Below are 27758 nucleotides of genomic sequence, written 5' to 3'. Positions count from 1 at the left end.
CAGGTTTATTGTAAAAACATAACAGCAGAGTAAAAGTAACAGCACATAAAAAAAAACTAAACTGACATTAAAGACTCCAGCTCTATCCCCTAGTGCACAAACTGGAAAAACAAAACAGCAACCGAAGATAAACGAGCCGACAGACTGAGGTCAGGCACTTAGACAGAGAGAGGGGCAGGTGTGTAGCAGGTGTGTAAAAATAAAAATACATTCAGAGAGAGGAAAACCAACAAAGGAAGGACACGAAGCCGAGAATACAGCAAAACACCGGTGACACAGTCAAGTACTTTGGAAGACAGTGGGTCTAATTTCACATCAAAACTAGGAAAAAAACACAATTTAAAAACCTCTAAAATAACAACACAATCTATTTGTTACTATACACTGTTTTCATAATGATTACACACAAACTAGTGCAGGAGTAACTGCGAGCATTGATCAGTCCTCTTCTAGGCCTTTTGTGCGTGCTAAAGTTCACTTCGACCTCGCCTTTTTAATCTCAATCTTTAGTTTTTGTGCAGTCGTATTCTTAACAAACATAACCAACGAACATAAAAACCGCTCAGGTTTCCTCTCTTAAAGCTGAGACACGCTCAGATACATACCTGACATTAAAACAAGGTCAGTGCAAACTCTGGTGTCAAAGTGACATGGCCCCATGAAAGCTACAGCAGTACTCTCTCAGATCATTATGTACATGACAGTAACAAAACATATCCTATGATGCGTTCACAGGTTCTACTCACGCGTAAAGGTTTCAGGGAAAACACCACAGGTTGTTCAAAGTAGTACAGGTTATTGTTAATATACGTTTTTCCTGTTGTGAAATACATTTTAATACATTTTTTGATGAGAAACAGTAATAGCTTGCTGTCTAATTTGTCCTACAGACCAAATATGTAGCTGCTAGTGCTGCAAATATTTCGCCTCCTACGCCTGAAATATGTCAGTTTGTTAATACCAGAATGCAATGTTGATGAAAATGAATTTTTGTGCTGTTAACTATAAGCGCTGTCCTCACAGGGAATTAATCCAAGTGACTATAAGGACAAACACTTGCATGGAGAATTGACCCAATTAGAGATTTTAATGCACTCATGTTAGTCCAACAGGCACATCAACGTTTATCATCTGGCAGCTTGCATTTGCTTGCTTTTTTTCTCTTCCAATGACAGCTGTTTTTCCTACTTTGTAATACGTACCTCGAGGTTAAAGGTCAAGTCAAAACATTGTCATAGTTAATATTGCTTTCCATAGTGAGCCAAGTCCAACCACCAACCGTATTCCTATGAGAGTCCACACAGAAAGGAGCATCTGTGAAAGTTGCCTGAGAGACGACCGAAAGAGGCGTCCGTCTCCTCGGTTGGTAAGTGAGCAGGAGTGCATTAGTGGGTTGAAGGGGGGGGGGGGCTGCTGGTTGTCCAAACTGGAATTATGGGACTAACTGTTGATACAACTGGCATGTGCAATATGGCCGTTTAAACGACAAGTGGTGCCCACTCACTTGGTTTGCGTCCGTACTGTGAGGAGAGAAAGGAACGGAAAATAAATTAACAGGAAAGTCTTTGTAGATGTATTATTTATTTCTTTTATATATATATATATATATATATATGCCCTAAGCAGCAGTGACAAAGCTGGTCTCATCAATATCAGATCATCATCCTGTCTCAGCCTTTTGGTTTTGGAGTATAAAAAGGAGTTACTGGCCAAGTTGAAAAACTCAAGACATATTTCTGGATATCTTTCTAACAGTTCCCTTTTGCTGCCACTTAGAGGCGCCAACATGTAGGTTTCCCTCCTTAAAGTTTAAAGAAGCCGTTACACACTATATGAGCCACTCTGAACACTGAACTTTAGTGCACTTACCTGAATATCAGTAAGCTCTTTGTGGAACCTCATTGCCAGGTCCGGACCGTTCTGCATCGTCGGGATCTGGTACGTCTGAGAGAGAGGGAGCACAAACACAGACCACATTTTAGTCCTTTAGCCCAGTCCTGTTCCCCAGTGTGATTTCCAATCAGTGCGTCTACATGCACGAGAAAGATATCTTAAGCATCATGTAAAAAAGAAACATGATTATTCCAGGTAGATCTCCCCTAAAGAACGCAGATTTTCCTGCCATGTATAGAAGGTAACCTGGTTTCTTGTAACATGTGTATGACATAAGACTGCAGACAGGGAAAGTAACAGAGCGGCTAAATATAAGGAAAGGTCATGACACGAAGTGATGCATTCTCGTATTTAAAATAATTCCAACTGAAACCAACACAAAGTAGTCGGTTTCCACCACTGAACTATTTGTTACATTCAGACACTTTCCTGCTGTGAGGGAATATTAGTCACAAATACAGTTAAAATGAGAAGAAAATGATGGACCTGCTGCATGTGTACACAGATTTAATTCAGTTCAATTATATTTACAGTATATTGCGCCAAATCACAACATAAGTCATCCCATGACACTTTACAAATAGAGCAGGTCTAGACCAGACTCTTTATATAATATTATATAGAGACCCAACAGTTCCCACCATGAGCAAGCACGGAAAAACCTTCCTTTAAAAAGAGGCAGAAACCTCGAGCAGAACCAGACTCTAGGTGGGCGGGCATCTGCTTTGACCGGTTGGGTTACAGTAACCAGGATACTACAGTGTATGTACAGTGAACGCGTTCTCAGACTACCCGCATAACCTGGTTAAATGCATGTAGACGCACTCACTGAGTCCAGCAGAAGAATGAGAAAACCAGAAGAATAAAATAACAGCCAGAACAGAAGTTCACCCAAACCAACTATTGAGAAACACAAAAGGGAAACTCCCACCTTTCCTTTGTAGAGGAGGCTGCCGACAGGACAGACGACACAAGCCGTCCCTGCTCCGAACACCTCCAGGATCCTGCCAGCGTCCAGAGCCCCCAGCAGCTCCTTCATGCTCATCGTGCGCTCTGTCACCTTAAACTCACCCTGACAGACACAGAAAGCAACGGAGATCAGGATGGGACGAAAGTTTAATGATCTACTGCAACTACTGTCATTTTTTTACTATTGAGCTGATCATCTTGAGACCCCGTGTGGGTTGGGAACCTGAAAACCAGGTTGTTGAACATTAATCTATATCTGACTTAAAGTCCTCACTGGGATTTGATTTGTGGTTCTAAAAGCACGTTTTTAACAGGATGCTTCTTTTCAAATAAGAACATCCCACAATGGTTCTCCGGCTGCTGCTACGCTGAGCATTTGAGGAGCAGAGGAAGATAAAATGGCGGTGCTAGTTTGTGTTTGGTCTCCTCTCTGGTTGTCTTACCCAGTCTCTGGACAGGTCCAGCAGAGAATGTCTGGTGACTCCTGGGAGAATGATGCCATCCAGAGGCGGGGTCAACAACTCTCTCTCTGCAGACACAAACACATCACATCACTAGGTGTATCTTTGTTCTACCAACTGTGAACAGAAAACCCCGGGAACAAGACCTGTACAGGAAGACAGAAAAGAGTCTGACCTCCTTTCTCATTGGTCCAGTAGATGAAGAGGTTCATGGTGCCGACCTCAGTGATCTCCTCCTGCTCTCCATACAGCCACAGGACCTGCTGACAGCCTCGCTTCACCGCCTCGTTCTGCACTGCTATCGTAGGGCCGTAGTTACTGGAGAGAGGGGCGAGAGAGACTTATAATACACCAAAGACAGGCAGAGACATGTGACGGTGTCGAAAGGTACAAACAACCTACACCTCACTAAATGTCTCTGAACAAATAAAAGGGAGTCGCCCGTTTGTAAACACAGTGCCATCTTGTCACTGAATTGTTTGACCCCTGACAGAACATCCTCGAGAAATATGCAGCAGATTTCTGAAAACATTATATCCTGGTTTCAATGAACAATTAACAATGCAACTCACAGTTAAGACTCAAGTGATGAGTCATAGCCAGATGAGGAAATAGAAAAAAAAGAAAAGAAAAATGCCTGGTGGATTTGTGTTTCTCTGCACCAGACTGAAATAAATCCAATATTCACTCTCCTTTTTGGCTCCACAAGCTCCTGAGAAAAATATCTCTGTGGCTCCCAGACGTTTGACTTTCTCCGAGCGAACTGGCTGAGCTATCGACCGGACTATCGGCCATTATTATCATCATTATTATCATCATTATTATCATCATTGCCACCATTACACCACCAGCGAGCGCTGACAAGTTGATTTTTGAACTGTAAAATGTTCTGTTCAGCAAGATGGCGGCGCACATGGACGCAGTTTTTGGAAAAGAAAACCAGCGCACACATCCTCGACTACTCGTCTGACATTGCTGGAAATTGGGAATCATCTTCCGTACAAGGTTCCAGCATCAGTCAGACTTCTGTCTTCTCCAGCCAGTCACAAGCTTTGTCTGCCACTTGGTTCTGTTTATCAGAGCGTGTTGGCTGACAGCAGCAACCTGCTGCAGCTCAAACATGACACTCGATGAGATACTGAAGATACTGAAGTAAACTAAATGTCCTGGAACACCAACAGAAAGTAAGAAGCTCCTTATATGGAACTAATATTTGGGAATGAAACATGAAATGGAGACTTATAATTTATGTAGTTTTGTCTGAGCCTTTCACACACACACACTAAATAAACATGACAACATAGCAGTTACATACAGAGCAACTACCCTGCAGTCCCATGACTGCTGGTGCTAAATCAGGCTTGATAGTTGAAGTGTGTCCTCGCGTTTGATGGGAGGAAAGCAGATTTTGTTGGCTTAGTGAGTCGAGTGGGTTTTCAGTGGCGTTATGTAACCACACTGTAGTGGAGCAGGTGTTACTTTAGGATACCAGACTCACGTGGAGGCCTGTGATTACAGGCTGTGGAATGAGTGGAGATTACAGGAGCACTGACAGAATCTGCACCGCAAAAAAAACTGGAGGGATTCACACTTCAATGGCCTGAGAAGGAAGTTGCAGTGTTGCTGTCTGTCTTTGATTATTCCTGATCTGTAACACAAGGTGAAATACGGCTCAACAGACCTTTGTTTGCTGACATTTATAACCTGAGCGATGGCTCCGTTCCATGAATCCACCTGTGTTTGACGAGTTGAACTGGTCCTATCAGTGATCTTGAACATTACGACCTCTGAGGTTAAAAACAGGCTGCTTTTAAACCCGGATGCATCTCCGGCATAAACACTACAATACCCAGAACCCTCTCAACCTCCTGGGAACTCACATATCAGCTCTTACAAAGACATTTTGACTTGTCATACACAGCTGTAGCTGATGACATTAATAATCTGTAGTTTTCCTGCTGTGAAGAGACAAAATGTCTGTCTTGAAAAAGCTCTATTGTCCTACTGTCTCTTTTTTAGCACTGATTTAACCCTTTTGAGCTTTTCCAGGCTTCATAAGCAAAGTGGAAAATCCAAATAGTTGTACTTTGTCCAGATCCACTGTTGAATAAAAACACAGCTGTGGCGTAAAGCCCTTCAGGAACTTTAACCAGCCATGACAGAGTTAGAAAACAGATGTCCTACTTCAGATTTCTACTGATGTTTTTTAGCCTTTAACTTCTCTCTATCTGTGTTTTCGTTTGCTGATTTCTGACAGCAGGACTTGTGTGAAATTCTTCTTTTGTTCTTGTATGTGCATGAATGCAGATTGTTCCTGCACTGGACTCAAGAGAAGAACGACGCCAAACTCACCCTCCCATCTTATAGGCCCCGACGCCGCCTTGCCAAGCCCTGACAAATGACGGGTCTGCCAGCAGAGACACGGGGTTGAAGGACCCTGTGGCAAAGTAAGGTCCCACTGGGCCGATGATGACAAAGATCATAGCTTTTCCTGCCCGAGACACGCCAAGGGACGGCTGGAGGAGGGGTGAGGAGGGAGAGGAAGAGGAGAAGACAGGTAATCAAGAGCAGGAAGTCACTTAGTTCAACAGTAACGAGAGTATGCAGGATTGTATTCCAACCACATTTAACACCAGCTGATCTAACCACTTCAGCTGAGACGGGAAGCTGCGCAGGTTATGTGGTGAAATGATTTCCATTAAACTACGACATGAATGTAATCAGTTGCTCACCTCGATTCCTATGAAGGTGGGTCTGATGTAGAGGCTGGCGTCCTGGGAGTAGGGAACCCACTCCTGGTCCACCTCCACCAGCTTCCTGATGCACCCCAGCAGTTCACCTTTATCAAACAACTGCAAAGAAAAAAGACGCAGGAGGTTAACTGTCAACTAATCAACTAATCTGAGAGAAGAAACAACACATTACTCTATATTCTAAACAATAAAACACACCTCTCCTCATTTCAGTACACTCCTACAGCCAAGTGGCTAGTGTTAGCTCATGTTAGCAAACTTTACATAGATATTGCTGTGTAGATACAGTTTGCTAACTTTATAATCTTTCTAATAACAATAATAATCTTAATATTCTTTTACTTGTGCTACTGTATGATTTAGCATGTCAACATTTCAATGCTTTTATCACAAAAAGAAAATAAGTTTGTTGAAATGTTTATCGCTGACATGCTAAAACGTTAGTAGCACAAATGTAATGAAGTCAGCAAACTAATTCAGTAATATGTCTAATATCTAAAGTTTGCATTAACATTAGCAACCATAAGTTACTGGTCATACTGGACCAAGTGAGGCGGCTATTTTCTTGCTCATGAATTCAACGTTTCCTGTGTGAGAGGAGGAACGTTTCATTTCTTCTTTTAAAAGTTACTTTTAAAGTCTCTTTACAGCAACATCTAACCACCGCAGATCAGGTCATGTCCATTAAAGCACCACGTAAGCAAACAATAAAGTTTACTTAAACCATGATGGTTGGCTGTCACGAGTTTAGTAGCTTTTCATTGTGAATCAATCATTCACAACACATCTTTATTCTTCTATTGTTAGATTTAAAAACTTGTTTTCTTCCGTGCAGCTCACAGCTGGACTGGACTGAGACCACGAGGCAGAGCTTCATCATGTGACACATGCCGCTCACAGTTTCCATTGTGTCTGAACTCCTGATGAAGAATTAACCGTTGCATCAGGACGGTGTTGTCTGGGTTGTAAGCCCAACTGGGCCTGTTGCCAGGCAGTTACGCAACATCGCACAGAGTTAAAAGCTTCACATTCTGTAATGTAACCTGGCTCACCCTGCAAACTAACAGAATCACAATTTCAGGCACATTCAGACCAACAGTGGTGCTACGGCAAAACAAAGAGGGGCTGCCTGGACATGTTGCTGCAGGGGACAGAACACGAAATATGTCTCAAAGCTTTTTTCTACACATCACACAGCGGTTGGAGCCGGATTGTTCAACTTTGAAAAGTTCATCACAGCAGCTACAAGGTGCTAACCCTGTTATTTACCTGCACAAATATGATTGGCCAGGACCAGAGCCACAGGTTTTTGCCAGTGATTTTGTTGCCGTCAACGCAGTCCTTAGTCTGGCTTTACGAGTTTTAGTGGGCGTTCAGACACAACCCAGCGTTGGGTGAAGAACTGGCCGAGAGCCAAAGATACCAAATATTGGCTTCAACCCAAATACAGTATACCGGCCTACATGAAGGGCCTGACACTAGCAAGAATCCTCACAGAGCGTTTCTGAGGACGAGGTGGGGTATAAACTCACAGGAAGGCAGCTTCTGTCAGCGCTGCGGTGCATCCTCTCCATGTTCAGCATGGGTCTGAACAGACGGATGTGGTTGTCGACTCCACGAAACGCCTTCATGCCTTCAAAGAGCTGGAGGGAAGACAGACAGAAACACACAACACTGTCAGATCTCCGACTGATATCAGGGGAGTTCAAACGGAATAAATCCTGCAAAGAAAGGTTCAACATTTTTTGGCATTTCATTTATTTAAACGCCAAATTTCCAAATATCAGCCGTTAGCAGTTCTGTATAAAATTCTTAGTCTATTGGTTATTATTGTCAGTTGAACTACAGCAGCAGGAGTTTCTGCACTCAGTGAAAACGTCAGAGATAATACAGATCAGCTTCCACTCACCTCTATGGAGTAGTGCAGGGCGGAGCTGGCAGGGTGCAGCGACAGGTTCTGGAAAGGTTTGATCTGAGGAGCCTCCCAGCCGTCCTTCTCCGACCAGTTGATGGTCAACATGTGGTCGGAGAACTGTTTGCCGAACACCAAGGTGGAGGGGTCGGGCTTCGGCTTGCATGCTGTGTTGCGTTCGATGACGAGATCGGCTGCCTGATATGGAGACGGAGAAGCGAGCCAGAGACGGGCAGAGAAAAAGGAGTAGACAGGACAAGAGCAGAGCAGGCGACGAGTACAGTGATTGTTTTTAAATCCTAGTTGACAGCGCATGCTTAAAAAGGACAATTAGTTGAGTTTTATACAGAGTCAGCCGAGATGCTGACTTATCTGGTCAATTAGACACAATTAATTAATCAAATTCAATTAAACTGAATTAAGTAATTACAACAGGAAGACAGTGAGAGAAAGACAGAGGGGGGAAAAGAAACTTTAAATTCTAGGCAACTTGTACAAGTTGAAAACAATGAAATGTCACTTCCTTCTTCCCATAATGATCTATAACACCTTGTGCTCTGTGACATGTGCAGGCAGGTGGAGATGACGCAGGCCTTACCTGGTAAGAAAGAAAGTGTTAACGTCTTCCTCATTACCTTAAAGGAGCTGGCGAATCGCAGTGAGCCAAAGGAAAAGGGGAGGGCCTGAACAAGTCGTCCATAGAGTGCCTGCAAATTAAAGAAGGCACACTCACTGTGGCTGTTGTCTATATGCAGTACTAGCAGTCATAAAAGTTGTTGCAATACTGTATAAGATCCATCTTCTTTCCAGGTGACAATAATGTATCCAGCCTTGGGAATACAAAGGGACACCATGTCTGACATTGTGCGTTTTTGGGTGTGTGCGACTCGGCCAATCATTTTGCCTGCAGTTCGCAGTCTGCAGCTAGTAACACATGCCTGTTGGAGACAGCCAGTGTGAAGTGCTGTAATTAGAATCAGGCATGTATGCAGGCTACTCTTCAAAATGAGAACTGCAAGGTGAGAAACTACTTGTACAAACACTTTATGAGCCAATAGACAATAATGGCTTGCTGTTGGAAAAGTGCACCACAAGATGCAAAACATGTCAACTAGGCTTGGAACCTGATTTACTAACTACAACGGCTAAAGCAAGTTCATACTACTTGTTTCATTGGCTTTCTAGCTGGTGGCATTATGCCTGACTTTATGATGTCAATAGCTCCTGCAAAAATAATGCAGGCAGCAAAATGTATATAATATGTAAATTCTGCTCTTTTCCTGCTTGTACAACAGGCTGTGCTGTCAGTAACCCCATAATTAAAGCTTTTAACTACTATGGTGGTCTTCCACAGTTGTTGAATTCACATTCCCAATATGGTGCAGAGTGACTTTATCAGGCAGCAGTCTAGAGAATCACTGATGCTTTAATAATTCCTGCAGAAAGTTGCAGTCTGGTGCACGAGCCTTTGTGTGCACTTTGATTAATGGATGGTGCAAGTTTTGCCTCTATTGCGACCATGACCGTCTGTAGTTTTGGTTGAGACGTTTGTAACATGCACGTGTAAATCTGATGCATGATCTCTTTTTTTGTTCATTTGGACCTACTGTCTGGACTCTAAGTAAAACTAAATTAGAAAATGCTAGTTAGCATTTGTGCCTAGAGTCATCAAACTGTGAACCAGCAGCAACGAAAGTAATGTAATTAACTACAAATGCGAAACGCGTAGTATAAGCATGATGAGGTAATAACATACATATACACTTTGCACTTGGTATATTCTGCAAATATGCATCTTATGACACCAGAAGAGATGGGTGCTGCATTCGAGCCTCACGCCAAACTCTATTTAAAAATCGGACAATTCAATGACAACTTTGTACTAAGCGTCGCTTACAAACTACATAGAAACAGACTCGTGGCTATTTTAGTTCCAGTATGATACATTTTTCAATTCGGGATGCCAAAAATCTGCCAATCGTCTAATTAGCTTGCCAACCACCAAAACTGTGAAATGTGTTTAGATGTGAAACGTTAAGTAACTTTAAAAAAGTTGTTGACTGGATGTCTGCCGATTTCGTTATCGAACCATGAAGATTTGTAAAAAGCATTAAGTGGTCTTTTACAAGGTGTTAATTTTTGCTGATAAGCAAGAGAGTTTAATTTTCCTTATTTCAGCATGGAGTTTGGTTTGATGACCTTTCCTTGCAGCGTTGTTTTGCCACCCTCGGTGCTGGCGGGACAGACACACCAGTCCGTGTAAACCAGCCTATATTAAGGACTCGTTATCTCTCTCGGTCATTATCGGCTGTGTTATCGCTCAAGTGAATCATTTACTCAGACAGTCAATGTAAACAGATAATTAACCGCACAAGACGGTGGTCAATGAACTCACCGTTCGGAGCGCTGCCATCTCCGCTACGTAACGATGATAAGCGAGAGTATTTGTTCGTGTGGAAACACACACTCAGCTCAAAGTCAACTTGAGTTCCGCTTTGAAATACGAGACGCCGTACAGCTGAGGTGAAGTCAGAAACCTCCCACACATAAAATGCCCCTCGATATATAATATATAGTATATAGTCCTTGACTTGTCTAGTTTATAAACCCTTTCAAACGGTTTGCTTTGTGGTTTTTACATTTTCCTGGGTTAATAATTGAACATGACACGGTTCACTGTTCTGTGACAACACACTGTAACGTTGGTGGAAAACAAGGCCACAAAATCAATTTAATAATACAGTCTTCTTGTGACCAGTTACATTATACACTAACCAATAACGTTTCATTCATCAGGTCATTGGAGGCGTGACAGAATCGTAGCATCTGATTGGCTGACACCAGCAGACTGGAAAAGGAGTTCATTAGAGGTCAAAGAGGCTGATGCTGATTGGTCGATGGAGGGGAGTGGTGCAGGTCTTGTTACACTGTTCTGCAGGATGCCAACAGTGTGAGCTGATTTATCTCAACCATTATTTGCTCAACTAAATGAATAAAATGTTATTTCATTTTATTGAATGAAAATCCTCCCTGTATTTATAACCATTTAGTATTCATCTTAGTAAAGCGACCAGCACACTTCATGTAATCTACATTGAACTAATTCATCTGTTAGAGCAGTCGCTCCACAACCATGAGGAGCCTGTGGAGACCAGGACAGTCAGGATGGGATCTGACTCTTGAAGCCGTAGTTGAGTTCAGCTCCGCCGCTGAGCAGCAGGTCTATCCCGGTGCAGAAAGTAGCATCAGCAGCGAGATATAAGGCAGCCAGTCCACACTCAGCCTCCGTCCCCATACGACCCAGCAGCTGTTTGAGAAGAAAACCAGTCATGTCTCATTCTTCTTCAGTATCCAACAGCACATTTCTGTGGTTGCACCGTGTAACTTCCTTGTCTTTAAGTGTGTTTTTACTTGTGCAGCTGTTCCCACAGTTGCCGCTTTGCTGTTGCTGCTCCGTCAAAGTCAGCTTAGCTCTCAACCATTTGCTGAGTAAAAGAAGCATTTCAAAACTGGTTGGAGGGGCCCTCTCATGTTTTTTGCATCCAGGAATTGACAAGTTCCTGAAAGTTGTTTTTACGCAAGACTCCATGCAAAAGAAATTGTAGATTCACTAACTCAGCCAACTCACGACTGGGGAAAAACTACAAACTTCCTAATGCCACACCTGATTTTCACCCCCTCATGATCATAACTGGAAAAACTAGAGGACAAAAAGTGTAAAAAATAACAAGTCCTCCTCCTCTATTAACACTTCAAGATCAAAGTGAAGAGACATATTTTAATGTATAACGATGACATTTAATCACTTATTAATACCGAGTAGCCAGATATTTCATATCCTTCTGTTTCCACTCTGAATAATGAAGAGCAAGCTGAGATTCTGTAAGACCACAGTCTGGTTTCTTCCCTTTATTGTATCAGCCTGTTGGCTTCAAATGGCTTTTCTGACTGGGATGAAAAGAATTTTAATTTGCATCACAGCCTGTTGCAGAAACTCTAATTTAGAGCCAGGATTGAGGGAGTTAACATTTACAGCACAATAGACAGACTGCAGTGTGTGGTAGTTTGGATCATTAACACAACAATGTTGTAGGAACTGTAGGCTTCCTCATAATGATTTACAGTCAAACATGGAGTCTTAAGTCTTAAGATGTGAGCAGCAGCAGGAAGCATCAGTGCTACGTGACAGAGGGGGACCTTTCTTTATATTGAGCTGCATTTTATTTACTCACCACTTATCTGTTAAATGCTGCTAAACAACAAAGCCTTTACTATTGGACATGATGGGTTTTTTTTTGTTTGTTTTTTTACACTTTTCAGGATTAAATAAGTAAATCTCAATATTGTTGAAGATTTATTGTCACATGGCAGCAGCTACACGACTAATCAACTGTCTTTCTTTTTCCTCAATACCTCAATAAGATCACTTCCACTTTGAACATGTTCCTGTGTAGGAACCTTTGGTTTCACTATGAGAACTTGCCTGAGAATTTTCTCCCAGTTTAATGGCTGCTGCAGCATCTGGTGTCTGTCCGGCTAACTCTTCCCACAGAGGCGTCAGCACATTACCTGGAGAGATGCTGCAACACATGGCACATTATTATTACCATTAGACAAGAAAGGGTGCTATTAGATTTGTAGTCTGTTAAATACTTGCAGATATTATTACAGATACTTTATGTAAGTTTTTAAAGGGAGAGTTTAGTCCAGAAAAAGACGGAGGCATTGTTGCAAAGACTCCAAGAGACTCTTTTATGTTTTAAATATCAGTGGATCTCCTGGTTTATATAATCTTCCTGTCACAGACTAATGCCAATTCTGACAATAGTTATAATCTAAATAATAATTTCTACAAACATACAGTATGTTGGTTAAAGCCACTTCATGCCAAGATGATGCTTGTTTTTCTCTGTTTTATTAGATTTTATTTTACAGTTTGTTACAGTCAAAAAACTAGCTAACTGTATATAAAGTAGTTAAACTAGCTAACTGTATATAAAGTACTTAAACTAGCTAACTGTATATAAAGTAGTTAAACTATCTCACTGTATATAAAGTACTTAAACTAGCTCACTGTATATAAAGTACTTAAACTAGCTCACTGTATATAAAGTACTTAAACTAGCTCACTGTATATAAAGTACTTTATCTAACTGAACCTCGAGCAGCTTCAACAGTAAAATGCTGCTCAAACATCGATGCATCAGTATTAACAGTCTAATAATGTCATATAATAATATATCAGTAATTTTACTGTAGAATGAGTACTTTTACTTTTGATACTTTACATACATGATACATAATACTTCTGTACTCAAGTAGTATTTTGAGTATTTTGTTGTACTGGTACTTAAGTAAAGAATCTGAATACTTATGCATCCCTGTTAATAAGTTGATTAAGAATAAATAGAGTACTTATTACAGTAATACTAGTTACAGCACTATTACAGACCCTTTGTCATGGAACCACACTGGAAAACTTCCCAGGTAATATAAATATACAAGAAGTGAGAAAGAAACCAGTGAGAAGACTGAAGAAACCAGACTGACCACAGGAACCAGTTTGGCTCACCAGTTGACTCGCACTTTGTAGCGACTCTCATCCACAGCCATCGCCTTTGTCATGGAGATGATCGCCCCCTTGAGGAGAAAACATGACATTACAGGACTCTTTCCTCTCTTCAGCTGAGACCGAAGCACTCCTGTTGCCTGGAGGATGAACTCACCTTGGTGGCAACGTACGGTGCAGCGTCTCTCTGACCGATGGTGGCCACCAGACTGGAAACATTAATGATGTTTCCCTGACGCTGTCGCAGGTACGGCAACACATGCTGAAGAGAGAGTGAGACCTCCGATCACTTCAAAGATCCTATATACATGCACTGATACAGCGTGTGTCTATGGGTGAGTGAAGGTCAATGGAAGCAAAGAAAGGTCGTAAGTTTTAGTTTTATAAGCAACTGATAATTTCACTCCTGAATTCTTAATGTTGGAACTGAAATATTTTAATATCTGAAATATCTGAAGTCATAAGGTTTTAAATCCCCCCTCTCCCCTTATTTCCTGCTCATTTCAAGTTTGCAATGGACTTCTGTTACTTGGATCATGTGACTGACAGAGCTTCTCCTGATAGGACAGAGGTCATGTCACTCGATTTGAATTGGAATTAGCTTTTTGAATTTCCCTACTTTATCCAATATGAGCAATTTATTTATTTATTTATTTTTCTATACTGAATTTGTGAAGCCTAAAAAAGTAAGTTTTGGAAATTTTAAAGTTTCAGATCACATGAATTCAGATAGTTTTTTAAGTAAAATATTAAAATCTACCATAAATTTAGTCAAGTATTCAGTATGGGGGTCTCGTGGCTTTGGGGTTACCCCCTCGTTACCTCACATCTCTTTGTTTTAAAGTATTCAGTAGTGATTGCATTTCACAATTAGGTGTTCATTTGCCAAGAGTCAAATCCTTGCAGCCTTTCTCTCCATTTTAAGAAGTTTCACACATGTTGGACGCATTACTTTGGAAGCCAAGAAGTAGCTGATGAGGTTCAGATTCAGCAGGTCCCTGAACTCCTCCGCTGTGGTGTCATCAGTAGGTTTATGAGGCGGGTCTGAAGAGGAGGAAACAAGAGATGACTGAAGTATGCACCACCAGAAGCACCTGCATCATCACATCTGCTGTGAGACTCACGCCACCCCGCATTGTTGACCAGGCAGTCGATGTGTCCATAAAGCTCCACTGTGGCGAAGATCAATCTCTGTGGAGACACAGTCACACCAGTTGCATTTGAACAAGAGGCAGACCAGAGAAACCAGTTACCAACAAAACACAAATCACTTCACCGAGGAGAGCAAACACAGAACTGGTTGAAGTCGAGTCAAAGTTTTCATGTAGTTTCACAAAGTGATGCTTTACTCAGTCTAGCAGGTGAGACAGATGATCAAAAATACAAACTGACACTTACTGAAGTTACTTTCCAAATAAATACTACCTTAATGTTGTAACATCTGGGTCTTTAACTCAGGTGACAAACAGGAGACAGCGTTAAGAGGTCTTGTGATCATGACTAGACTCTGTCCATTTCATAAGGCAGCTGTTAATCTGTGTGCAGTTTAACCAGACCAATAACACTAAAGCTGCACTTTTACCTTGATGTCGTCTTCTTTGGAGATGTCACATGTGACAAATTTGCAGGAGCCCGGCCCTGCTTTGTTTAGCTGCACCTCCAGAGCCTCACCGACTGCAGCTGTAACACATGTATGATTATAGTGAAATATATAGTATTTAAGTAATAAGTATATATTGCTGTACTTCAGTTATAACAAATGCATCAGCTGACCCATTTAAAGTCACATCAATCAATTACAGCTTTCTCAATAGATGTTAAAGTCGTGTGGTGATCCATTTTCTCAATGAATTCAGGATTAAATGGAAGAAAACAACATTACTAACCTCCTCTTGCACAAAACACCACTTTGGCACCATTCTCCACTAAAAGAAAAGATGCACAGAGTTCAGTGCGTCACTTCCTGCTCTGCTCACAAACAAATCCACATCACCAACAACGACAATGACCATACCAAACACTTTCACAATCCCTCTGCCAATCCCTTTGGATCCTCCGGTGACAATCACAACTTTGTTGTGGTAGCGGAAGGACATTTTGGTTGTGATGATGATGATGATGATGATGATGATGAACCAGGTCGTAACAACGCCGCAAATGTGCGCTGCTGTCACACAGCGCTGCCTGTTGCTGTGCAGGAGACGAGGGAAGATTATTGTTCTTTGTTGTCTCAGCACGTCTGTGTCTCTTCCAGTTCACCCACTTTCTCAAATCATCACCGCAGTTTGTGCGTGAAGTCCAAAGTTCCTCAAAATCATGGGGTTAGCCCTGCTGCCTTCAGGCGCCACTGGAAGTATTGGAAATCACAAAGTTCAATCAAAAACTGTCATTTGAGTCGCCAAATTGTGAACTTCATTAAAGCCCTATTAACATAAAAGCTTTATGGCTGCTAAATGAAGACATCAGTTACACGGCTGATGAACACCTTCTTTTAATGACTGCAGCCCAATAAGAAAACAATGTGATAACTTAATTTTACATAGTTTTCAAAAGAGGTTAAAAAAGTGCTTAAAAGACAGGAAGTAAAACAATTACTGCACTTATACAATAACAAGACTAGCGAGACGCTACAGTCATGCTAGCAGCTCTGAGAGACTGTAATGTAGTGCTTTAGCTAAACTCTAACATCAGTATGCTAACATGCTAACAATGATGATGCTAACATGCTAATGTTCAGCAGGTATAATGTTTACCATGTTCACCATCTTAGTTTAGCATGTTAGCATGCTAACATTTGCTGATTAGCACGGAACATAAAGCACAGCTGAGGCTGATGGGAACGTTATTAGCTTTGCAGATATTTGGTCAAATACCAAAGTATTGGAAAAATTCAAATTTAACCAGATAATGAGAAAAAGTCAGAGGATCGTCGAAGTGAACGTCTACATCAAACAAACAGAAAGGTCAGGGGGTACATCCTCTGCAGACCATAAATCTCTGTACAAACTGGTAAGTAAAATCCATCCAATAGTTGTTGAAATATTTCAGTCTGGACCAAAGTGGTGGACTGGGCCCTTTCGCTTGCATGGCTGAAAATAAAATAAAAAAACGCTCCAGCATAAAACATGTAAGTAAAATAAAAGCCCTTGATTAGGCCAGCCTAAACTCATCACAGTCATAGCTTCATTTCACTTGACTTGTGAAATCAAACAATAGCTTCCAAAAAAGAGATTTTAATAGTGTTTGGAAAGTCAGAAATTGGAGTTTACTCAGAGTATTTGAAGGCAACATTTGCAAAGTGCTTCTGTCATAAAATCCTGTTGTGGGAGTTGTAGTTTTACTGCGCACAGAAGCAGCGCCACACAGAAATGCTTGAGTGTAGACTTCATGACGGGTCTAAAATAACCACAGACATCCAGATTTATATTTAATATAAAATGAGGTCAAGTTTCATTTGACATGTTTTATTTCACCTGTTTTAAATTTGGGGACAATTTTACACAAGCCACAGTCAAACAGCCAAATGTAACTTAAAATAGATGATGACAGCAAAGCTATGAAAGCAGTGGCGAGACAGAAACCCAGGAAAAATACTAACCACATGTTTGTGGTCTCATCCCAGAGAGTAAATTATGATCATCACTACCACAAAACAAAAAGTTAGTCCTTTTTTTTCCAGTTTCGGCCTCTACGAGAAAGTTCATGTGCACCCATGCGTGCAAACATGTACAGTATGTTTAAGAAAGAGTGAGGGGTTAAGAGGGTGACATTTTCGGGGCAGGGAGGGTTGTTGGGGGTAGAAGAAGGCTGCGGCGCTCTTGGAGGAGGAGAGGGTCAAAGATTGAATTTCGGCCCGACAGCATTCCCCGGGGGCGTACCGAGCGTGAGAGAGAGCACAAGGGAGCAAGTGAAGACAGTGAGTGACCTACAAACGAGCTCAACTACCTTAACTTCACCCACGCTGCAGATTAACACCACAGCAGCCCCTGAAGGAGCCACTCTGCTGCCTCCCCTCCCAAACGTGACCCATGAAGGTGGGGCAATATGGAGGAGGAGGAAAAGGGGTTGTCTGTACATCATGATGAGGGAATTGATACACAAAGTGTCTCAGAGGAAGGGAAAGGTCAGCCCAAAAGGCTCCCTGAGGTGGAGGTGCAGCAGGAGAGTCATGGTCTCTGGAGGAGGTGTGATTAGTTGGGATCAGCAGCTGTGGCAGGCAGACGGGTGAGAGGAGGAGACGGTCTGAGTTTGGTTTCTGGGCGCTCTGGATCTGGTGATAAACTGGTGATGAGCATGAAGCCGACTGCATGTACGGAGCTTTTTGCATGTTGTGATTTACAGTAAACAGTCGCTGAATGTGGTGGAGAAACGTGAAACAACTACATGTGGAGTTTTCTGAAAAATCTACTAATTAATGTCAAAACTGTGATACAAAGTCAGCACTTTCAAGGCAGCACTCTTACCATCACACAATTCATGGTCATTTCTATATAATGTATTATAATGTAATCTAAATAAATCTAAATAAAATATATTTCTTGTCCAGAATATTGCTCAGCTGAATTTACAGAGAATTTTGACTTGAATATTTATATTACATAGTACACAGTATATACAGTATATATACAAAATAATCTGGGAAAATAATAATGTATTATTAATGGTGCTGTGTTACTGGTTGGTGGATTTTATGATAAAATTAGTCTTATGGACAAAAATGGTGATTAAAAAGAAGTACATGTTATTGTATTTATTTTCTTTTTACTTTTATCTACTCGTGTTTCCCTGCTCTGTGTCGCCAAGTTCATCTTGATTTGTTTTTTCCAGAGCAAAGAGACAATAAAAGTGAGACAACAAAGACAAGAAAGACAAAAACCAAAGATTGAGAGATGGATAGTCAAGACAAGGGAGGAGGAGGAGGAGGAGGAGGAGGAGGAGGAGGGCAGGCAAAAGAAAAACAGACAGCTGAGGAGCTCGGTGATGAAGACAAGCAGACCAAAGACAAGCACAACAAGCTGGAGAAGGAGAGCAGTGAGAAGGAGCCGAGTGGAGAGGCCAAGAGGAAGAACCGTCGCTGGAGGAACGGCTGGGCTCTGACTGAACGCCTGGCCATCAACGTGTCAGGAATGCGCTACGAGACCCAGCTCCGAACCCTCGCCCAGTTCCCCGACTCCCTGCTGGGTGACCCCCGGCGGCGCCTTCGATACTTCGACCCCCTGCGGAACGAACTCTTCCTGGACAGGAGTCGCGTTGTCTTCGATTCCATCCTGTACTTCTACCAGTCAGGCGGGAGGCTGCGGAGGCCCGCCAACGTCCCCCTGGACATGTTCCTGGAGGAGCTGCGCTTCTATGAGCTCGGAGAGGAGATCATCGACCGCTACAAAGCGGATGAAGGCTTCCCCAAGGAGGAAGAGAGGCCCTTGCCTGCCAATGATTTGCAGCGTCGCCTCTGGATGCTGTTTGAGTATCCGGAGTCCTCCAGCGGAGCTCGGATCATCGCCATCATCAGCGTCATGGTCATTGTGATCTCCATTCTCATCTTCTGCCTGGAGACTCTGCCTGAGTTCAGGCACGAGAAGGAACAGAGGGAGGTGAGGATGGGTTACATGGTGCTGACACACACAGCAGACACTTGTGAGTGATAGGGAGAAACAGGGAGGATTCACCAGGCTGCACATGGAGGTTATGTCAGTGGAAATTCACGTAAAGTAGAGAGACAACCAGGTGAGTGACGGGACGGGCAGGCAGCTGACAAGGTGCAAAGAGAGCAGAGGTTAACACTGCGACCAAGTGATGAGGCGAACATAGAAGGACAACAGGTGCTGACAGGTGTCGCCTCACCAAACATAAACCAGCTCTTGCAGCACAAGGTGAAAACGTCTTCATCTCCTCTGTCAACACTGAGGGGACAAAGGTGAGTAAAACTGAAGGATGAGGACAAAACCCCACCAAGAATCAAGATCGCGGGAAGACAGCAGATAGAGAGGAGGTGAGGGCGAGGTTTTCCTGAGATTATTTTGGACTTGTCGTTAAATCTGATCCACTCAGATTGAGGGGAAGGAATGAAGGAAATGAGGAGGGCAGTTAAACCGCTGGTGGAAAAACAAGAGTAAGGAAAGAAGAGGGCAGGTTGGATGGAGATTTACTGTTAGAGGAGGGATACGTTGGGGAGATGATATGCCTTGTCGGCCACTCAGAGACGACTGCCAGAGCCAACAAGTACATTCAGGCGGAGTTGATATTTCAAAAGTACTGAGAAGAGAGAGGGAGTGGAAGGAGTTAGAGGTAAAGAGGCAAGTGTGAAGGAAAGGAAAGGAGATGAGCTTGTCTCACGTTACCCCTTGGAGATCTAAAGGGCTATATATAGAGGAAGGACAACCCTGAGAGCACATCAACACATAAACGAATGTCTGTATTAATAAACGCTGTGACTCATAGGCTACACACTGAAAACAGCATGGAAAAGAGGCTCGCAGATCAGCTTTTCTGATGACCGGCGCAAAATGAAATTAGCCTTGCAAACACTCTAGTAGCCTGGAGACGAGGCGGACTGCGGAGGTTCGGGCAGCAGCAGTGACACGCAGCAGCGCTCGCTGGATTTACGTTTCCCGTCAGCACCAACCCTGCTCTGTTACTCCCATACATAGATAGATACGCTCATGGGGTCAGAGCATTTGACGCTTTTGGACACTACACAAACAAACCCAAAGCTATATGCGCAGCCGTCAGAACGCAATCACTCACTCACCAGATGGTGGTGAAAATCTGACCAACAAAATATGTTTTGTTAGATTCTGCATGTTGTTGGTTCTTTATGGCAAGTTACATGTCTTTTAACTGGCTGAAGGATCATGGTCTCAGCGTGAACCACAAACATTCTTGCTTCTTGACTTACAGTGGTATCTAGCCATGCAGATATTTGATGTCTTTGGGCCCAGAGTTTGACAAATTGACTGCAGTGATTTCTACCATCAACCCAGTGCAATGGAGGCGAATGAGACATTGTGGTGCCCAAAGTATTAAAACCTTTTAACTAGTCTTAAGCCATGCTAACAGCTCTGTGAGGCAAATGCTAACTTCAGCATGCTAACACGCATCTATAATGTTTACCATGTTCACCTGTTCATCTTTATTTGGCGTGTTAACATGCTAACATTTGCTAATAAGCACTAAACACAAAGTACGACTGAGGCTGATAGTAATTGTTTTATGAATATTGACAAAAAATGTCAATCTCGTGGTGGGGCCAGAGGACAGGTCATTAGGATTCATCCTCTGGGGACCATGAACATCTTTCATTTCATGGTAATCCATAGCCAGGCATCACAAATGCAAATTAGTCTGGAACTTCTCCGTTCATTTTCATTTCTTTATCAACGGACGCTGACCAAAATGCCTCTGGACACAAGAGGGTAGACCTACAACCAATCAGAGCAACGAAACATGCGACGTAGCCCTGAGCGACGGAAACATTTACACAACGTCAACACAAGAGATCTGCCAGAAACGCTATATTTATGAAGATAATAATGTTCAGTTTTTGTTGACTGTCAGAGGACATATTAGGACTATATTGAGGACATAAGAAGAGGTTGTTCTCAACTGCATTATATTGAGAGGAGTTTCTAATATTCTTCCCCCCTCACATTTGTAAATGGGGTGGGCAAAACATTATAATAAAACATATCTCAGTATAATGCAGCCCAGTTCAACGCCACTGAAAACTGTAAAATAGTAAACAGTTGAATTAACGCAGACTGACGGTGTCAATCAAAACTTGTCATTATTATCTTTTTAAGAGAGAAAATCAAGAGGTGGATCTCTGAAAACCTCGACAAAGAGAAACCGAAGCGACTCAATGGCTCGATTGCAGAAACGCAGATGCTTTCTGTGATTCGGGTGAACTGACCTTTTAAAATGCAAAGTCAACCTCATCGGAGCTTTGTCAGCCTTAGAATTCACTTTGTCAGCGTTGCAAACAGTTTGGTTTGTTATACAGAGACACAGACATGAAGCTGAGGGACAGAGAGAAACATAAAAACATATAAAGACATAGTGTTGGCCACAATATGTGCTGCAAGGCCCCCAGAAGCTTAAGAGTAACTCTATCTAACTTGTTAAAAGACACTTACGCTCAGTCATTTCAAACCCGCACCAACTTCCCAGAAAAAAACAAGCAGGCGGGTTAAATGAAGCGTCAGATGCCTCGGCCGTGCCGGTGTCTGGGGGTGTAACGCAACCCAGAGTCACATGAACTTAATGTTTTTTGTGTGCGTTTAAATATAGAGAAACTGATTTATATAAAAGTCTAAACTGAAGCCATGGGAGTGAAAATGGAGAGGAGAGAAAAGTTAGCACAGTATCACAGATCTCACAGGCTCGGTCGGATCCTGATGACTGATGTCATACTTCAAATGTGCTGAGGACAAACTGTCATAATTCTTCTGTTTACTCCGTCCTTGTTTTCTCTCCGTTTACTCTCTCGTGAACGTCGTCTCCATGGAGATATTTTTTATAGCCCTACCTCTCCCCTTTATTCTCATATTTCTCTCTCCAACTCATCTTTGATAAACAGCAGATGATATCAGTGGTATCTGTTCGGCAGAGCAGCTTTGATTTTTTCAATCTTTGAGAGCAACTGTAACCACTTTTCCTTCATCCTTTGTTTTACAGCAATTCACCACCATACCTCACCCCACCATTGCGAACGAAACCATCTTGATCCCACCTGGCTTCACTCCCTTCCAGGACCCCTTCTTCATCGTAGAGACGATCTGCATCATCTGGTTCTCCTTTGAACTCATCGTGCGCTTCACCTGCGCTCCGAGCAAGGTGCACTTCTTCAAAGACGTCATGAACACCATCGACTTCTTCGCCATCATTCCCTATTTCGTCACGCTGGGCACGGAGCTGGCCAAGGACAGAGGCGCGCAGCCGTCCGTGTCCCTGGCCCTCATCAGGGTCATCAGGCTGGTGAGGGTCTTCAGGATCTTCAAGCTCTCTCGTCACTCCAAGGGCCTCCAGATCCTGGGCCAGACGCTGAAGGCCAGCCTCAGAGAGCTTGCCCTGCTCATCTTCTTCCTCTTCATCGGTGTCATACTCTTTTCTAGTGCCGCCTACTTTGCAGAGGTGGACAGTCCTGACACAGCGTTCACCAGCATCCCTGAGGCGTTCTGGTGGGCTGTGGTATCCATGACGACGGTCGGCTACGGGGACATGTACCCGGAGACCGTCGGGGGAAAGCTGGTGGGCTCCATGTGCGCCATCGCCGGCGTGCTCACCATCTCTTTGCCAGTGCCCGTCATCGTGTCCAACTTCAGCTACTTCTACCACCGCGAGATGGAGTGTGAGGACACCACCCAGTACAACCATGTCCCCATGTCGCTGTGGGAAAAGGACGGAGAGGACGACGAAGAGGAGGAAGATGAGGAAGGAGGGGACGAGGGGCCTGAATACATGGGAGATTATACAGCCCTGTACGGACAGAACGGCAGGCCTAACTGCGCTCCGCTCAATGGGACTCTCCTGGCAGGGCTTTGTTCCAGACAGGCCGCCGGGGATCAGAGAGGGTTCAACTTCTACCTCAAAGAACCTCTGGTCACGCAGGTCTGACAGAGCAGGACGGACAGATTAACAGCCGAACACATCAAGACAAGGAGAGTACCAAGATGGAAAGAGACTGTTTCACCGGATGGAAGAGTGATACAGAGAAAACAGGCAACATGTTCACAAAGACTTAATCACATAAGCTGTAATTTGTGCCTTTCATGTGATCATGGTTTTTACATTTGAGGCTTTTGTATGATTATATTTGACTCAGAGAGGCATCTGTTTTCCTCAACAAATAAATAAATAAGCTTTATAAACTTTAAAGAAAATGTACTATTGTTTTAAAGACATTTCCAGATTCCTCAAAGAATCCGCCGTCCAGCTCAAATAAAAAATATTCCATCTGCTGCACAATAAACTAAAAACTAAAAAGAAATAAACTTTCCCAAGTTGTGACTGTGTTTCTTAAACCAAACAAATATGGCAGCCAGAGGCGACATTCTGTGCCTTCTTGCAAATTAACCTGATAATAAAAATTAACCTAATAAATTATTCCAGGTGATGCTTCATTTTATGGGTGCATAATTTCCATTTACCTAATAATTTTCCTGGAAATTACAATGTAAATTGGTACTAAACACAGGAAAACTAGGAATTTCCCTGAAAGAAAACCCAAGTAAATATTCAGTCATTATACGTTTATAATTGGAAGCTTTATTCTCCCTGTATGTGGGCTTGTATGCTTGTTCACTTTACCTGCTGTGCACTGACTAAAACACTATCTAGGTTACACTGGCAATGAACTGGAATTCATTTGCTGTGTGCCAATTGAACACTGTTTCTGTTTCCTTATAATTAACAATTAACAAATTAGTCTCAGAAAACGACGAAGCTGTGCAGCAGATGGAATATGTTTCCTCTCGGCTGGATAAAGGAATATTCGAAGAATCTGGAAAATGTGTTAAATAACCTGTGAGGTTTTTCAATTTGTGTTTGCTCATCTCATTTAATACTGCAACCGTCAATGCATAAAGTCAATATAAAGTACAAAAAGAAAAGCTGAGGGACAGATATTCCAGAGACATGCAGCAGTTGTATAATCCCTGTAATGACTGAAGTGCTGCATGCTGGAAATCCATTCACTGCATTCATCTGATGGTGTTAAGTGAGCCGCAGCGCCATTAACTGTTGCTTTGCACACACAGCAGCTACGTACAGTGCGTGCTGCAGGTGTTGATGCCCTGTACATGTCGGAGTTATGGCAGAAATGCGGCGCAGTAATCTCGTGCTGACGTGGACAACAAAGAGATCGCTCGTGGCTGACGGTGGTGCAGACAGAGTTCATGTAGTTGGTGCAAAGCCAGTTTGTATGTTACATACAGCAGTGTAAGAGATACAGCCTGGAGAGGTGTATGATATCAGGTCAGAGACAGTACAGCTCAGGGTCTTCTGACTGAAGCAACACTGAACTCTGATGGTCTGGGGCGAGACCAGGAACTGCTGGAAACCATATCGAACCCTGAAACGTCAAATCACATTCATGCAGATGTCCAGCGCAGCCTTTAACCTTTAACCTTCTCCCTATGTGTTTTAACACTTCTGATTTCTCTAGAAATGAATGTTCATGTATGTGTTGGGGTGGGGGGTGGGCGGGGGTGGAGCTTTCTTGCCAAATCGAACTGTGTAAATATTTGCTGTAAATGGTAAATGATTTGATGTATGTGTCTCTGATTGACTACAATGGATTCCAGTTGTGACCTGATTTTATTGCAGAATTCATCAAATTGTCCACGGACGCTTCTCAGACCAGTTCTGTCCTTAATGCTGGCCATGTGCATGCACATCATGTTCCTAACACAGGTGTGACAGTACAATATGTAGCACAGTATATATCACAGTAAATACACCGTGAGGATAGATCAGATCTGTAGCAAACAAAGTTATAAATCTGCTTTGTGGCAGAATATTTGCGTCAGTGTGACGACGTTTTCACATTTTTCAGATGTTTCATTCAGTGGATTAGTCACTATGATTCCAATTTATCTTAAAACAGTTTCTAGATTATGATATACTGCAAACTGCATCACTTCAGACCTTTGAGGAGGTCAGTTCAGTCAAAAGGATGGAAGATACTGAGAATGTGGATATGCAGCAGAGAACATTGGAATCCATTGTAATTGACTTTAATTCAAGCTGACTGTTGTCAGTAAGGAGCCGAATGTTTAATTCTCAAAAAAAGAAGGATGTTGTAGAGTTTTACCTTAAAAAACGTAGAGGAATATGAGGTACTTTTATAAGTTGTTTTGACTGTGTGGATGTAGCATGACCTTATGACCATACCATATACTGTGAGGGCCGACGTGGATATGTATGTGTATATATATACGCCTCACTTTATTTAATAAAGATCACATTTAATCACTCATGTCACGGATTTCTGAATTCCTTCCACATGACTCTCTGCAGTGACTCGGGGAGAATGTGATGATGTGTCCTCAAATCTAAACAACTTTTTAAAAGCATCATGAGGCATGTATACAGTATTATTAGAGGGTGGTGCGCACTGGATACTGCAGTATTAGTCAGTATTAAGGTCAGAAAAGCTCTGAAAAAGTCACAGATAACACGAGTCGGTAGAGATTTTGTGGTAAGCCTATTTCCCTGCGCGTCATGTGATGATCCTGCCTCTAGATGTCAGACTGTGTTTTAAAACAGCACCGCTGCTCAGACCAGGACATCTGTCTCACTGCTGCTGCCGGCGGATCTGATTTACTGTGATACGACATAAAAGACTTCAGATTAACCAAACGCAACATTTCTCTTCTTGAAATGATCATGTTCATGTGATCCAGATGAGTTACGTTATGTTATTTTCATTCCACGTTATCCAAAACAAAGACATGGTTTCGTTTCTGGGGCAGAGAGGAACAATGATATTTCTGGATGGGTCGTAAATACTCCACATTAACCACTGAATTAATGAATTATTACAGACTTATTATCCCAGGCTGGTCGCAGATAAAGCATGAAATGTGACCGCATTGTGTATTTGACGTCAAGCCAATACTACATTGTACCAGCAGGATTTCCTGCTTTTCTCTGCTTTATATCATTCAAATTGTAAATCTGTGTGTGTGTATACATAATTGGGTTACGGACTGTTGCTATGGACACAATTTCTTCGACCAAGTGATTATTGGATTAATTGATAAACGAATGTGACCTTAATCTTCAGAAATAGTTATATTTCTAAAATGTGTACCTCTTAATACCTATTGTTCTTAAAGGTTATCCAAAGAAAACAGTCATTAGCCATCACAGACTTTTTAAAATGCTGCAGTTATTTGGATTAGAAATTAAACCGATAAATCAGAGTAAATTAAGTTTCTTCCTACCACTTCATCTGTGACTTATTTAGTTTGAGGTAAATGAATCCTCAGTGAGTTCAGTTACACTTCAGGGATCTTAAAGTCGAACAGTTTCGGTCTCAAACTTTCATTGTTTGAGGAAAGACTCAAGAATGTGTTTGAGTTGAGCTAAAGTAAAGAAAGTGGACTGGGCAAATGATGCTCCTCATAACCTCCAATCCCCCCACCACACACACTCTCGTCTCGATGATGAGGATGATGGCTGCGGTGATTAAACCCCTGTGATATCCCCACGTCATGACGGCTCTCTCTCATGCTACAGGACAGATTAGAGCTGAACTTCCAGTCAATCATCACAAACTGATTTCTAACAAAACTCAACACACTGTCAGATTTTCAGATTTCTGCTGAGCACTGACCTGCAGCATTTCACATTCTCCCTCCACGTAACTCCTCTCTGACGTGCAGGGACCCGAAGCTAACGTCAGTCCTGCTTGCAATTACCCACAGTGCCCTTATGCTGTCTGGGAAGAATGAAAAGGATTGACGTCTTTCTGGCCATCTGCTGCCCTCCGATTCCTCTCCCGCCCCTCGCTCTCTCCGGCCTCGCCCGTCTCTAACTCGTCTTTGAGAGGATTAAGTGTGTTGGTGTCCCTGTGTGTCTTTGTCTCATCAATGTGTAAGCGCAGCCTCGTGTGTAAAGTGTGCATTTCGTTTGTGTGTCTGTTGCAACTTTTCCATCCAGTAATATCTTTCTCCTGTCTTTAGTCACCAATCACTGACGCGTGTCCCCTTTCGACTGCAAATCCCTCCACAGATTGTACAAGTTACTTAAGCAGCAGAGAAAACACAAAATATATTAAATAAATCTCTAAGATTTTATTACATACAATATACACACGACCTGGACCTGTGAATCTGAGTTAAGACTTGAGGATGTAGGGAGGCAGTTGATGAAAGGCAGTTCAGTGGGGAAGAAGTTATTTTACAGCAATGAAGAACTCAAAATGATAAATCAGAGCAAAAAGTGAAATAACTAGTAAATTTAAACATATAACAAAATTAAAACAGCATCTTGCCTATTACTCATCATTTCAGACACCAGACCACAACAAGAAAATACAAACCATAAATAATATAGACATTATTGACATCAAGAGTGACCGCTGTCGGGGAAAAATGAGGTGAGGATGCAAATGTAAAGAGACGCAAGAAGGTAGAGAATTATAAAAATAATGTCTGCATGTTGTACATTTCTTTCATTTACATGAACCTGTTGGTCGT

At 42.4% G+C, this 27758-nt stretch overlaps 3 protein-coding genes across 3 annotated transcripts in view; 1 reads left to right on the top strand and 2 right to left on the bottom strand.

The window, feature by feature from the left end:
* Nucleotides 1–10454, bottom strand: part of bcat2 (branched chain amino-acid transaminase 2, mitochondrial) — a 10465-nt gene extending 11 nt beyond the window's left edge. Inside the window, exons 1-11 of the mRNA XM_070922755.1 lie at nt 10384–10454; nt 8624–8695; nt 7986–8186; nt 7609–7719; nt 6056–6175; nt 5676–5839; nt 3499–3641; nt 3306–3391; nt 2825–2965; nt 1870–1944; nt 1–1520 (exon numbers count right to left, since the gene is read on the bottom strand). The exon at nt 1–1520 is cut by the window's left edge and continues 11 nt beyond it. Coding sequence (XP_070778856.1) covers nt 1479–1520; nt 1870–1944; nt 2825–2965; nt 3306–3391; nt 3499–3641; nt 5676–5839; nt 6056–6175; nt 7609–7719; nt 7986–8186; nt 8624–8695; nt 10384–10401 — 1173 coding nt within the window. The 5' untranslated portion in view covers nt 10402–10454 and the 3' untranslated portion in view covers nt 1–1478. The remainder of the gene's footprint in view (nt 1521–1869; nt 1945–2824; nt 2966–3305; nt 3392–3498; nt 3642–5675; nt 5840–6055; nt 6176–7608; nt 7720–7985; nt 8187–8623; nt 8696–10383) is intronic.
* A 240-nt stretch (nt 10455–10694) lies between these two features.
* On the bottom strand, nt 10695–15720 carry hsd17b14 (hydroxysteroid (17-beta) dehydrogenase 14). The gene is made up of 9 exons (XM_070922756.1): nt 15572–15720; nt 15444–15482; nt 15140–15237; nt 14682–14748; nt 14510–14601; nt 13715–13819; nt 13561–13628; nt 12472–12568; nt 10695–11295 (listed from the first exon to the last, which is right to left on the bottom strand). The coding sequence occupies exons 1-9, from the start codon at nt 15651–15653 to the stop codon at nt 11149–11151; spliced, it is 795 nt and encodes a 264-aa protein (XP_070778857.1). The 5' UTR covers nt 15654–15720; the 3' UTR covers nt 10695–11148.
* A 2726-nt stretch (nt 15721–18446) lies between these two features.
* Nucleotides 18447–23169, top strand: LOC139299730 (potassium voltage-gated channel subfamily A member 7-like). Its single transcript, XM_070922596.1, has 2 exons — nt 18447–19148; nt 22231–23169. The coding sequence occupies exons 1-2, from the start codon at nt 18447–18449 to the stop codon at nt 23167–23169; spliced, it is 1641 nt and encodes a 546-aa protein (XP_070778697.1).
* The last annotated feature ends 4589 nt before the right edge of the window (nt 23170–27758 follow it).

This window comes from Enoplosus armatus, chromosome 17 (assembly GCF_043641665.1).
Source record: "Enoplosus armatus isolate fEnoArm2 chromosome 17, fEnoArm2.hap1, whole genome shotgun sequence".
Classification (NCBI taxonomy): domain Eukaryota; kingdom Metazoa; phylum Chordata; class Actinopteri; order Centrarchiformes; family Enoplosidae; genus Enoplosus; species Enoplosus armatus.
This window is presented reverse-complemented; position numbering and strand designations above follow the sequence as displayed.